The 14,747-nt window shown below is 39.2% G+C and overlaps 1 protein-coding gene across 5 annotated transcripts in view; it reads left to right on the top strand.

Moving 5' to 3' along the window:
• SLC16A9 (solute carrier family 16 member 9) overlaps nt 1–14,747 on the top strand; it is a 78,695-nt gene that overhangs the window by 53,215 nt on the left and 10,733 nt on the right. For 4 of the 5 annotated variants that reach the window (XR_008616219.1, XM_024115753.3, XM_007111203.4 and 1 more), the window contains 2 exons: nt 1,410–1,553; nt 14,068–14,163. Coding sequence is in view for 4 of the 5 variants with exons in the window: in XM_007111203.4 (XP_007111265.2) it covers nt 1,410–1,553; nt 14,068–14,163 (240 nt within the window). In the remaining variant the exon portion in view is untranslated. The remainder of the gene's footprint in view (nt 1–1,409; nt 1,554–14,067; nt 14,164–14,747) is intronic. The other variant, XM_007111204.4, reaches the window with a different exon arrangement.

Raw genomic sequence — 14,747 nt, 5'->3', positions numbered from 1 at the left:
CTTTTTCTTGTTGTATCTTTCACTCCACATACATTTGTGAGATACACCCGCATTACTGTGTGTAGCTGTAGATCATTCATTCTCATGGCCATATGATAGTCCATTGTATGAATACACCAGAATCTACTTACACCTTCTACTACTGAAGAACATCTGGATCTGTGGGTGCTGGCTACTATGACTAGTTCTGCTATGACCATTTATGTCCATGACTTTTGGTGTAGGTGTACATAGAAGTAGAACTTCTGAGTTATACAGCGCCGTGTTCCGCTTTAGGAGACCACGCTAGCGGTTTATGGGAGCTGTGAATGCTCCACATCCTTGCTAACACTTATTGTTGTCTGTCTGTTGCCATTCTGGTGAGCATGCTTTTAAAAATTGGGAATAATGATTTGTACCTTGAGAGGTTGTTGTGAACTCAATTAAGATGTTTCTCTTTGCTTTTAAATGTTGGGCTCTTTCTTCTAACCATGGCCATGGACAACCCTTCTGAGCTTCAGTTTCCTTCCATGTAAATAAGACTACTGGGCTGAGTAACCCTTCATGTTCTGTTATTTCTAATATGCTAAGCTCCATAGTTGTAGATACGGTCAAGGTACGGTGCTAGTGAGAGAGAATTTCACTATCACTTAAATCCCAGTACACGAGCAGTTGACCACTTCCGCACAGAACTGGTCCAGGTAATGGTCCCTTTTACCTGTCAGTCAACAGTGCACTTCCTCCCCCAAATTCCAGGTTATATATAGTAAGTAGGACAGTGATACTGACAAAGTCATGCCTGGGTGGGTAGGGTAGAGGCATTTGCCCCACCTGCCAAAATCTTCTCTAGGAAGGGAGTAACTACCCTCACTTCATCCCTTTATAAGGATGCTATTGATAGCATTGAGTCAATCATTAAGTTTATTTTTATCATCAATTATATGACTGGCCTTGTGCTGGATAGGAGCTCTGGGTAGAAAAGATGTATGGCAAGTACAGGAGACCAAAATCCTCAGAAGAGTGTGGCGGTTAAGGTGATGGACTCAGCAGCCAGATGGCCTGGGTTTTTACTTCTTAATTGTTACTCTGAGGGTGGCTGCTGCTGTTACTCTCATTGAAAATTTAATAAAGTCTGACTCCAGAACCCCGATTTCTTAGCTATGTGACCTTCCTCTTCTGACACTTTAATTTCCTTATCAGAAAAATGAGGATAACAAAAGCACCTACCTCCCAGGAATGCAGTGAGATTATAATGAAGGGAGATTGTTTATGTGAAGTAGCAGGGTGTCCAACCCATAGTGAACACACAGTAGCTTATTACTGCTGTTGTTGTTTTACGATGGAAAGAATCATTTTAAGTTTCGGATGGATGATAGGATGTGGAGAGGAGGTTACTGTTAAATAAGTGAAGGTTTCATTTATGATTTTAGGTCCTGTGTGCAGCCTGTGTGTCTCATCTTTTGGAGCAAGAGCCGTGACAATCTTCAGTGGCTTCATGGTGGCAGGAGGCCTCATGTTGAGCAGTTTTGCCCCCAATATCTACTTTCTGTTTTTTTCCTATGGCATTGTTGTAGGTAAGAAACTTGGTCCCCGTGACGCTTTTCTGAGCTTTGAGAGTTAAATGTTTTACCCATGTGACGTTTCTTATTCAGTTAATGTAAGGAGTGAAAATGCTCAGGAATAATTCACTTTCAGCAACCACTTCACCAAAAATTGTTGCTTTAGTAAAACGTCCACCCAGTGAATCAGAATACTTCAAAGGATAAATGTGTTTTAACAAGGCCCGTTTTGTTTTCTTGCAAGGCATGGGGAGGTTTTTTTATTTCAGCACTTGTCTCTCTAGCACAAAAAAGGAAAAGAGGGAGAGAAGCATGCAACTTAGATGTCCCTGACACCTGCCACTTCTCACTGATGTAGGAAGTGGTCCCTTTCCTATTGGGCGGTTAAGCAGGGCTCTGTTGAACTGTTTGTGTTCTAAACACCCTTGCTGTTCCACAGCACCCGTCACCAGGGCCCCAATCACAAGGTGATAGCAGAAGTAAAAAGCAGATTTTAAAGCACATAATAATAATGATTATTTTTGTTAAAGATAAGGCATGAGTGAAGAAAACTGAGTGGTGAGGGTGATTAATGATGATCTTGGTTACAGAAGAGGAAAGGGTACAGGGCTCAGGGCCCGAGAGCACTGGCAATTGTGGGGGGAACGCTTTTGTGATGTATTGTACTCACTGTATTCAATGTCAAACACCACCAGACTCAGGACCCCTTGGAGCTGTTGGTGGGGAATTTTTAAAAGACTCCGACTTTCAAAGTTTCTTCTTAATGTCTGAAAGAACTGAATTTTTTTTTCTTTTAAATAATAAAAATTTATTTTGTAAAACAGATAATCACTTTCAAATGTATCCTCTATGTAAGTCCAAATGTTTAGGAATTAGAATTTTTTTAATAATACACCAATGTTATCATATACAATTGGAGGGAATAACAGTTGAAATACAGTGTAGGCAGAAGTTGTTTGAGTTTTTCATATTCAATTTGAACAAACAGAAAAGTATATTAGTCACATAGAGAGAATGAAATATTTTATTTTAGACCATAAAAATATTATGCCCACTCTATTATACAGTAAAATGTAATTGAATATTTGCTTAAGTAATGAAAGGGTTAAGAAATGATTTGGGTTATAATCAGAGGAACATAAGTTATAAATCTGTAGAAAGATTGATATTTTCCAAATGAAATTCCGATAAAAGGCTAAACAGTTTCAAACATTTTATATGAAGAATGAATTATTCATGATAAACATGTTTTTGCTTTAGTGTCAGAAAAGTCACAACACATTTGATAAACGTATGTTAAGAGCCAGTTTTCTAGACATGAGTTCCATAGTACCATCTATATGACATTTGTTCAGAAATGATGGCAAAATTCTTAGAACACAGCATATTAGGGTGGAGGAAGAGGTGCCTGCCGATGCTGACACGGCTAATTACAGCAGGAGAAGCTGCAAAGGAAAAGACTGGAACAGAGAAGATCTCATTGCTACATGTGGCAGCGAAGGGAAAAGCACAGCTGAGCCGGACACAACCCAGGCAGGGACACAGACGCTACGGCTCAGGATTTTGGTGTTTAAAGACTTCAGAGACAAATTCCAGCAAGATGGTTGGTTTGAGTCAAGCCTGAAAGAATTTAATTTTTTTGACTACCAATATTCCTCTTTTTCACATGGGAATATTTCCCCAATAATAAATAAGAGAAATTATAGCTGCTAATATTCCAGTAGGTAGTGTGTGCTAGGCTCTGCTTTATATGATCTCATCCAGTCTTCATGTGAGCCCATTTTACAGAGAGGGAAAGTGAAGCTCAGGCAAAGTGAAATTACTAACTAAAGCCACATAGGTAGGAGATTTGGGTTGAATCCATTCAGTCTGAGACCAGATCCTGACCTCTTTTACATATTTGTAATTATTTGTAGTGCTTTTATTTTTATTTATTTTTATTTTATTTATTTATTTATTTATTTATTTATTTATTTTTTGCGGTATGCGGGCCTCTCACTGTTGTGGCCTTTCCCGTTTCGGAGCACAGGCTCCGGACGCGCAGGCTCAGCGGTCATGGCTCACGGGCCCAGCCGCTCCGCGGCACGTGGGATCCTCCCATACCGGGGCGCGAACCCGGTTCTCCTGCATCGGCAGGCGGACGCGCAACCACTGTGCCACCAGGGAAGCCCTGTAGTGCTTTTAGAACTCTTAAAGTTTATTTTAAATTTAACTACATACCCAAATTCTACTCAGATCATAATCTAAGTAAGCAGGTCACTTGTTAGTTCTTTGAGAACAGGTTATATGTTTGATATTTTATATTACTTCTTCCCTGTAGTGCTTAATACAGTTTAAACCTATACATGCAAATATGTTCATCTCTGGTGTAGAATTTGAAGGTATTCATTGAATAGTCATCTTGCATTCTTGTCTAAAATCATGAAAATAAAAATGTAGATATCTGTGTTTGTGTATGAGCATCGGATTATTCCTTTTAGGACAAACCCCTCTTTACATAGAAAGTAGAATCATTATGCCATTGGCATGAATTGGGCATTTCCCCAAAACTTTGGACTAAGCATTTAAAATTTCATGGGGTTTTACTCCCTCACATGGTTTCAAGGTTAAGGTATAGCCTTTGTGAGTACATATCCAAAGTTGTCACTGACTTAAAAATTGACCAAGAGTGAGTGATACCATAGTATTTGTATTCCCCATAGATAAAAATGAATTTTTAAAAGGAAAAAAATTAATGTGCATTGTTTAAGATTTTATGTGCATTTGATTGTGTTGGAAGCATATCTAAGGGTATATAGAAAGAAAAAGACAAAATTAGGTAACTCCCATAACTAAATTTCAAAATTTCTATAGCAATGGAGCGAGCTTTACCAACCCGTGAAACTGATTTTGATTTGGCTTATGGTGTTGGAACCTTTCAATAGCTAACCCTGTCCCTTCTCCCCATGAACCCATGATCTTCTGTTAATGAGATAGGATTTGATATTGGTCTTGACTTACTCTTCTGGCCGCTGCTGGCGGTGGTGGGCTTACAGGGCTTCCACTTGGCTTTCCCCACTATGGTAACTCTTACTTCACTGGCCAAAAACAATGTAGGTAGAAGGTTATACCACCTACTATGTACATGTGCTCCAATTAAATATCAGGAACTGGGGAAATGACTAGGATGGGCCCATGGAGTCAGTGGACCCACTGTGAGCCAGACCTGGGCCATGATCCCATATATTACCTGGCCCTCATGTGACTGCCCTCTAAGGGCAGGCCATGTAAGTGCCTCAGGCCCCTAGTTAGCAGTGCCAGTTCATTTCCTGTGTCCTACGGTGCTCAAAAGGCTCCCACTGTGCCTTGTGTATGATACCTAAATAAGTGATTGTCGTTCTCTTCAGGGCAAGGTTCAGGATATTATTGTCTATATATTTGCCATAGTGTTTTGTTGTTGGTGGTGGTGTTTTGTGATACGCGGGCCTCTCACTGCCGTGGCCTCTCCCGTTGCGGAGCACAGGCTCCGGACGCGCAGGCTCAGCGGCCATGGCTCACGGGCCCAGCCACCTTGCGGCATGTGGGATATTCCCGGACCGGGGCACGAACCCGCGTCCCCTGCATTGGCAGGCGGACTCCCAACCACTGCGCCACCAGGGAAGCCCTGCCGTAGTGTTTTTTGCAATGTCCTTCCTTCTGGAATCCTGGCCTTTCCTTCACTTAATGGAAGCTGGGTCAGAAAACAGGCTCACGTCTGAAGATTGTATATGACTCTGATTTGGCAACAGGTTCTGAATCCCTGTGGCTGGGAGGAGACTGTCAGCTCATGGAGAGAGCCCTGGGCTTCGGGTCAGGAGACATAGGTCCTGTGAGCTTGAGCAAGCCCCTCGGTCTCCAAGAATGACTGTCTCCTCATCTGTGAAGGCAGACTAAGAAACCTGCCTTGGGCTTCCCTGGTGGCACAGTGGTTGAGAATCCGCCTGCCGATGCAGGGGACACGGGTTCGTGCCCCGGTCCGGGAAGATCCCACATGCCGCGGAGCGGCTGGGCCCGTGAGCCATGGCCGCTGAGCCTGCGCATCCGGAGCCTGTGCTCCGCAACGGGAGAGGCCACAACGGTGAGAGGACCGCGGACCGCAAAAAAAAAAAAAAGAAACCTGCCTCATGTAGGTCTTGTAAGGACTAAGTGAAGTCGAGCAAAATAAAACTAAGGTAAATGAAAGAGTTGAGTTGGATTTCAATAGAAAAAATCAATTTAATTTCAATAATAATTGTACAGGTTCCAGTAATTTTAAATAATTTTAAAAAATTTTAAAGTTTTAATTTCAATACTTAAAAAGTCATGCACTGTAGTAATTATTGGGCCCCTGTGAGCTACTTCTTGCTAGGAGATTATTAACACTTATTATCATGGTTGACTTCTTTGTGGTTTTATTTTGTCAGTAGGCTCAGAATATAGGGCTCATGGAATATTTGTAGGGTAAATAAATGGGAATTTAATGAACAATGACACTTCCATTCTGTCGCCATTGGAAGTAGAGTATCCAGTTGAAAAGGAAGTGACAGGAAATTATTACACCGTCTAAACTCCTCCCTTCTGTATTATGAATTCCTTAGAAAAAACAAGAAAGATTCAGTCTAATGATAACATATATTGAGCACCCATTCTGTGCAGTATTGTAAGCATTTTCCTCTGTCTGGAATGAACTAGATGGTCTCTTAAGATAACATGGCCCAGGCAGCAGCAAGCACTAACCGTCCAACTCTGGGGTTGGGCCGTGTGGGTTAATCTTATCTTACTCACTTGCCAGCCGTGGACTGTAGACATGTTACTTACATACCGTTTTCTCACTTTTTAAACTGAACATAATAATAGTAACTACCTTCTAGGGTTTTGTGGATAGGTGAGTTAAAGGAATAAATATTCACTAGCATCATTATCAGCTTTGTGACCTTGGAAAATTATCCAACCTCTCTGAGCTTCCGTTTGTATTTCTTATGAAATGAGACTAACGTGACTTCACAGAGATATTGTGACAATTCATGAGATAATGTATGTAGAGAGGCACACGGGTGTTTAATGAATATTGGTTCCCTTCCCCTTAAATACCTTTCTGATCTCTTAGTTCAAGACCACAGCAGCAGCTTTTTGTAACTGAAGAAGCTCTATTGAATCAGAAATATTTGTATAACAGATTAAATAATATAGAGAAAGAAAATTAAAGTTATATGGTACGTTTATAATATAAAACATCAAAAAGAATACTGAAGTGTATTAGTTGGCATAATTCTGTTTTACCATATTTTTAAAAATACTGTCTTGAAAATATGATGTTATCTTGTTTGGGTTTTGTAGCTAGAATAAAATGGCAGCTTGTTGGTTTTCAAGTGACTGTATGTCATACTGCCAAACCTGGTAATTCAGGCTCCTGTGTTCTCAATAACTTTACTAAAATCGGGAAAAAGAAAACGTGGTGCGAGGCTGGGAGGAGTCGGAAGAGGGGCCGCAGGAAATATGCCCTTAATGACTTGCTCATGCTTTTTCCCAATTATCTCCCTTTGCTTTCCTGAAAAGCACAACTCAAAATCAATTTCTTGCTTCTCTTTTCTTCAGATTATATTGTTCCTTAGCTACCTGATTACTGTTTTCTTAATAATCTTTTCTTGATTTTGCAAAAATTCAATTTTCTCTTCCTTCATTTTCTTGGTAATATCTACTTAGTCCATTGAGCTTGAGGAGGGCATCACCCACTTTCATAGACAATCTGATTCTCCTTCTCTAGTGATGGCAAATTAGATAAAGGTTGTTTTCTGGATATTCGCTTTAGCAGTTAGTTTTATAAGCCCTTGTTTTTTGTTTGTTTTTAAGAGTTGTGCCATTAAAGATCACCTTTTGTCTCTCATGGGTGTTCAGTTATAAAAAGGAACTATGATTTTCTAATTAGTCTGAGGCTAGAGCTATATAATACCATAATACTCAGGTGGAAAAGTGAAAAAATATTTCAGCATAATGACTATTTTTGGGTACTTCATTATATTCCAAGCACAGATACTGAAATCTTTTACATATTTTATGTCTCTTAATCTTTACAACTATCTTATGAGATTGTTTTAAAGATAAGGAAACTGAAAGTCACACAGCCAATAAGTGATAGAGTTGGGATTTGAATCCACGCCTGCCTGATCCCAAGCCTGTGCTCTTGACCAGCCAGTGTCATGTTCAGTGTACTCATGCTAAGCATATAAAGTTTGTGCTTTAATCAAGCCAGTGTCAAAGCTATATGCTTTTGTAAAGCCATGTCAATCAAAAAGCTAGCCAGTTGCTTAAACTTTTTCTTTTTAAATTAATTTAATTTATTTTTGGCTGCATTGGGTCTTCGTTGCTGCACGAAGGGCTTTCTCTAGTTGTGGCGAGCTGGGGCTACTCTTTGTTGTAGTGCATGGGCTACTCTTCATTGTAGTGCGTGGGCTTCTCATTGCGGTGGCTTCTCTTGCTGCGGAGCATGGGCTTAGTTGCTCCACGGCATGTGGGATCTTCCCAGACCAGGGATCGAACCCGTGTCCCCTGCACTGGCAGGCGGATTCTTAACTTCTGCGCCACCAGGGAAGTCCCTACTTAAACTTTTAAACTTTTTCCATGCAGATGTTTTAGGCTAGAAACATAAACAGTAATTGCATTTGGATGCTCTAAACTTATCTTTTTCAGCATCCAAAGTTCCATTCCTACAATTTTATTTCTAGAAGTAGATACTTCTGGAATATTATAGGCTATTGCCTACCTTAACCTTTGGTCAAGATGATAAATCCTACTGGCTCAGCTATTCTAAGAGGTGGTCAAATACCTGTTTCAGAATATAGAGAAGGGAAATTCTCCCAGATGACCAAGAGGCACACACAGTGACCAGCTGTTCTGGTTTGCCCAGGACGAAGGGGTTTTCCAGGATATGAGACTTCTAGTGGCCAAACCAAGAAAGTCCTAGGTGCTACCCTAACCCCTATTTTACACATAGAGTCTGGATTCTGTAAGTTTACCCTCATCACTTTTTAAGATTGCCATATTAGAATGCACTATTACTAAAATATTCCCTTTTCACAGAGATAATACTGCAGGGAGAAATTTTCATATATAAAAGTAGGGGCTTGGGCTTCCCTGGTGGCGCAGTGGTTGAGAATCCGCCTGCCGATGCAGGGGACATGGGTTCGTGCCCCGGTCCGGGAAGATCCCACATGCCACGGAGCGGCTGGGCCCGTGAGCCATGGCTGCTGAGCCTGCGCGTCCGGAGCCTGTGCTCCGCAACGGGAAAGGCCACAACAGTGAGAGGCCTGCATACCAAAAAAAAAAAAAAAGTAGGGGCTTGATAGATGTCTGTTTATTTATATACACAGAAATATGTATATAATGAAAGAATATTTAAAAACAATTCATAGACAATTTTCAAAATATGTACACAATTTCCAATGTTTACTGCTTGTCCGTTTTGTGTGATTTTATTCATATGCTGTTTCCTTAGAGATGCTTGCTTTATATTTCTGAATTAGATGCATTTTATCATATTAGAGTATTTTACTTCAGTTATATTTTCTTCTTATATCTCTCTTATCAGTTTAATTGACCTGGGTGTTCTTCAGTTACAGATAGAGATTAAGAAAAATGAGGAAATGAGGCTGTTTAGTGTGATTTGCCGAAACCATCATCCTGTAATACATACGTTGTAAATTAGTTGTATCTTTTTTTTCAAACCATATAATTCTAATTCTGTATTCTAATGATGCCATCCTGTTACATGAATTACTGTGAAAGTAAAAAAATCTTAAATATTATTACAGCTAAGATTTATTTTCTGGCCTAAGTAAAAAAAATCAGCATCATTTAATTGTAAAGCAGATGTAAAGATATATTTTAAAATATATATATTCACAAGCATACATACATACCGTGTGTGTGTGTTTGTTATATGAATAGAGAAAATGAGACACAGAGAGGAAGAGAAAAATGCAAGAGAGAGTGACAGCCAGAGTAAGAATAGATAGAAATGGTTGAAATTAGCCAATGTGACTTAACATTGGGGAATTCAAATGAGTTTTATGGGAAAAAGTAGTAGAATAACTTTAACACTCTGTGCCAGGCTCAGACCTGGAACCAGGATACTCAGATGAATAAGACACAGCCTGCCCTCAGGTAGCACGTTGTCTAGTTGGGGGAGGAGACTTGTACATATGTAACTTGTAACCCAGTAAACTAAGTGCAATTATAAAATGAAAGCAGCATTCAGTGTGGGTATAGTATGTATTTGTGGGAGAGGGGCTGCAGAAGAAGACTTCATGCAGGAACTGGTGCTTGAGCTGAGTCTTGAAGGGCAGGTGGGATGTGATCAGGTGGGCACGGGTTGGAAAAGGAGTGAGGGTGGTGGGAGAAGGACATTCCAGGAGCTCAAATGCTCAGAGGCATGAGATACAGTGGATAATAGGGGTCTTTTCAGAGATATTTGTTTAAGGAATGCACACGTCACGAGGGGACTTGCAAATGTCAAAGCTTGGTTTGCAACAGAGACCTGATGATGGAGGGTTTATTTGGACTTTATTGCAGGAGAGTAATGTGATGAGAACTGTATAACAGTGGTTTAGACAGTAGATTGGTGGAAAAAGTACTGGAGGCTGAGATCATGATTAGGAGGCCATTGTTCAGAAGAGAAAAGATCTGGAGGAGGTGAACTGAGGCAGTGGTAGTTCACACGGTGGGAGGTTGATAATTGAGGTAGTGGGAGTGATAAAGAGCGTGATGTAAGGTTTGATGGGAGGAGATCAGGGAAAAGAGCCCTCTGAGGTTGTGGTCTCACCCAGAGTATGTGGAATGAAACATAAGGGATGGAAAGGAAATGCTAGAACAGGTAAATATGTTTACTTTCACCTATGTAAGTAAAGGAAAACAATTATATTTTGCTAATGATTATGCTTTGAATCGTTAGTAGTTTAGGTATTTCATTTTAAACATGATTATGCTTATACTGGAGGTCGATTCGCAAAATTTTTTCACTGGCAGGAGTCTGATCAAAAATGATTGAAGGGGCTCCCCTGGTGGCGCAGTGGTTAAGAATCCGCCTGCCTATGCAGGGGACACAGGTTCGAGCCCTGGTCGGGAAGATCCCACATGCCGCGGAGCAACTAAGCCCCTGCACCACAACTACTGAGCCCGCGAGCCACAACAACTGAAGACTGTGCACCTAGAGCCCGTACTCCACAATGAAGAGTAGCCCCCGCTCGCCGCAAGAGAAGCCACCGCAGTGAGAAGCCTGTGCACCACAATGAAGAGTAGCCCCCGCTCGCCGCAACTAGAGAAAAGACCACGTGCAGCAACGAAGACCCAACGCAGCCAAAAATAAATTAAAAAAAAAAAAAAAGATTGGAGACCAGGGAAGTGAAGTCCCTGGTGGTCCAGGGGTTAGGACTCAGTGCTTTCATGGCCGTGGCCCAGGTTCAGTCCCTGGTCAGGGCACTAAGATCCCACAAGCCGCGTGGTGCGGCCAAATTAATTAATTATTTTTAAAAAATGATTGGAGACCAAAGAAGGCTTTAAGGCAGTCGTTTCCAAACTTTATATTCTTGGAACCCTTTACACTCTTTTATTTAGGACCCCAAGGAACTTTTAATTATGTGGACTTTACTTATTTATATTTATTCTGTTAAAATTTACTGTATTAAAAGGTGAGAAATTTAAAAATATTTGTTTAGTAATTCATTTAAAGATAATAATAACAAACCCAGTACATGTTAGCATAAATAACATACTTATTATGAAAAACAATTCTATTTTCCAAAAGAAAAAGTTTAGTGAGAAGGACGGCCTTGTTTTACATTTTTGCAAATCTCCTTAACGCCTGGCTTCATGGAAGACATCTGGATTCTCTTGTCTTCTCTGTACTCAGTCTATTGCAATGTGCTTTTTTGGTTGAAGTTTATGAAGGAAATCTGGTCTCACACAAAGGAAAAAGGAGGAGTTTTCAATAGTCTTTTCAGGTAACTGTAGAAACTCTTCTTTGATACTATCCCAAAACTTGATGTATGATAGTTTTCCAAGGGTTAATTGCAATATGGAACCTGAAGCCACATCAATATACTTTTCGTGCTCTGTAATATTAAATCAATTTGTTTATTCTGTACTTTGAATAGGTCAGCATTCAAGTCTGATTTTGTAACATCATGAATTGGTTATGTGAAAAATATTGGTTCTCTGAGTTATGCAAGAACTTTAAAATGTTGACACATTTTTAAACAGCTAAAAAATCACTTTTGTTAGTATCACCAATAGGCTTATCAAAAAATGTCTCTGTTGGGAAGCTGTCAAATCATGGTGTTGGATAAAAGTTTCCAAAAATTCTAATTTTTGCTGGAAAGCTCAAATTTTATCATTGGTAACAGTTATTGTCAGTTATTTTCCTTGTTTGTTTTCAAGAAAATGTCTGCCAAATACTCAAGTCTGAGTAACCATAGTTTGTGTCTGTCAGACATTCTTTCAAATACATACAGGGTTACATGGAAAAAGTGGCTACTTTAGCTGGCTACTAAAACAATTGCATAAGTGCTTTTTCTTGGCAACAATTGTAATTCAGATGAAGCATTTTTAAAAAATTTGTTTGCTTTTACTGTGAGTGAGTGGTGATGAAATATATAAGGTATGAAGTTGGATACCAATATCTTGATTTGTACTAAGGCTCTTGAAGTTTTTCTCACCATGTCTTTTGCACCAATACCATAAATGTGAACACAGTGAAAAAAGCAGGAAACATGTCAGTATCATTATGAAAATAGTTTTGACTTCATGGACTCCATTGAAAGACCTTGAGGACCATCTTTTTAATAACTGGTGGTTTAAGGTCATCCTAATACAGATGTGGGAAAGCATCATGTCACCTTCTGCTTTTTGAAAAGTTTAGAGAAAAAGCATTTCAAATTTCTGCTACTTTAAAAAAAATGAGATGATCTTATCTGAAACCCATGGCCTTGAAATAGTTTTTTTAAATTTCTTTCTTTTTAGTCTAAGGTAAAATATTTAAAAGATACTGTTTTAACTTTTCTAGCATTGGCATTTAGTAATCAGAAATGCCCTTTTTTTTTTCTTGTCTCTAATGCCTACCATTTGACAGAGCTCTGACAACCAAATCACACAAAAGTAAATTCATTCCCTCTCCAAAGGCTTTCTGAAATATAGTTTTAGTTAAGGGTGACATGTTTTGTCTTCACAAAATTGATCGTTCAGGAACAGGTCTTATTTCATCGAAGTATATTATATATAATAATGATAAATGTATAAATCAATCCAACTCATGTTTTAATGAGATAGTATCTCTTCCCTTAAATCATACAAAAGTGTGCTATATTTTAAAAGGTTTATTTAAAGTATTAATTACTTTCATCTATCTCATTTCTTTAAGAATACTTTTTAATGCAATCACAGATGATCATCTGGGTCCTGAGTTCAATGCTAATTTCCTAAAATGTTTATGCATTGTATTTGTTAAACCCATGTATTCTTTGTCCAGGTCGCAGTTTGAAAGTAATGAAAATGACCTTAATAACTCACCTAATGAGTCATAGTTAAAATTAGTTTTTAGACGACCGCTTTTGTGTTGTTTATAGGGTGATCCCCAAGAACAGACAATGTTGCAGAAGAAAGGAAATTTTTATGAAAAACAAAACTGGGGTTATTAGATACTTAATAGGGAGAAGAAGATTAAGCCAACAAACAAGAGCCTTAAATATTGCCCTGTGGTCTCAAGAAAGGGGTAGTGAGTTGTAAGGGTTTTTTTTTTTCTAACTGTAAAAGAATTTCAAATTTACAGAAAAGTAGAGAATAGTATAGCAAGCAACCATACGGTCACCGCTTAAATGTAACCGTTGTTAATATTTTATTGCATTTTCTTCCTCTTTTTTTGTTTTTGCAAAGATCTTTTAAACTAAAGACATGAGACTTTACTCCTAAATAGGGTAGTTTGCATCTCTAAAAGATAAAACTTACAAATATACATTTTACGATGATGGGATGATCTGAGAGCACCAGAGGGCCTTTGTTTTGCAGACTGGGGTGTGCCAGGCTATGAAGTCTAGCAAAATAGCTTGGCATGATGAAGGGGATTTTATAAAATTGTTTAGAGGACCTAGAGGAGGAAGAATACTGAGCCAAGGGTAAAGGTGTGGAAGAGAGACAGAGATATTTTAATGGGCAAGTTTGATTAATTTTTGCTATTTGGTGTGTGATTTAACCATTTTCTCTATCTCTCCATAATGTCTTAATTTAAATTTACATTATTCATTCGTGCTTTAGAAATTGGATTATTTTTTTGACTTGGCCCTGACCTTAGGGTGGGTGTGGAGTGAAAACCAAGGCGCCCAATGTGTTCATCGGAACTGCACAACTCTAGGAACCCATACTTTGAAGAGTTTTAGCCAGTTAGTAACAGAATGTCCTATTAGAGTTATTTAATTACACCTCTTTTTTTTCTTGCATTGAAGTAATACTGTCTGGCTTAATTTATGCAATGTCTTCTTGTGTTTAGGTCTCGGATGTGGTTTATTATACACTGCAACAGTGACTATTACGTGCCAGTATTTCGACAGCCGCCGAGGTCTTGCACTTGGCCTGATTTCAACAGGTACATTTTCAATATAAGTACAGCATTGCCACTCTTCAGCATTCTAATCAAAGTTAGAAGTTACAAAGCACAGATATGTTTAACCAACCATGCCCCCTGCTGCTATTCAGGTAGCACAATTTATTTTACTCTAGTCCTAGAAGGAAATTTTATTTTCCCCTGTAAATATGGGTGTAGCTTTCAAAAAACCCTAAAGATACATGTATGAAAAAGCTGGGGCATTAGGTGTCCAGTATAATATAGGAAAAGAAAACTTATGGGTCCAGTAAATTGCGAGTCACATGCTGGTGAGAGCCTTGCTAAAAGAAGCAGAGAGCACTTAAGTAAAGCACCTGATCCCTGGGAAAGAGAGGAGAAATGGAAGGAAAATGGGTCCCTTCAGGCCACTGTCAGGAAGAACAATGCTGACACCTCTCCGTCTCCATTTATTGTGGAACTTAGGGTTTTCCCAAAGTACTGGTTTGTGAATACATCTCGTTGGTCTATTTGCATATCCAAACAACAGACTGTTTACCTTGTTATTCTTTTTTTTTTTTTTTTTTTTTTGTGGTACGCGGGCTTCTCGCTGCTGTGTCCTCTCCCGG

The sequence above is a fragment of the Physeter macrocephalus genome, chromosome 20 (genome assembly GCF_002837175.3).
Source record: "Physeter macrocephalus isolate SW-GA chromosome 20, ASM283717v5, whole genome shotgun sequence".
In the NCBI taxonomy this organism is placed as follows: domain Eukaryota; kingdom Metazoa; phylum Chordata; class Mammalia; order Artiodactyla; family Physeteridae; genus Physeter; species Physeter macrocephalus.
Note: the sequence above shows the minus strand (reverse complement) of the source record. Positions and strands in the feature narration are given on the sequence as shown.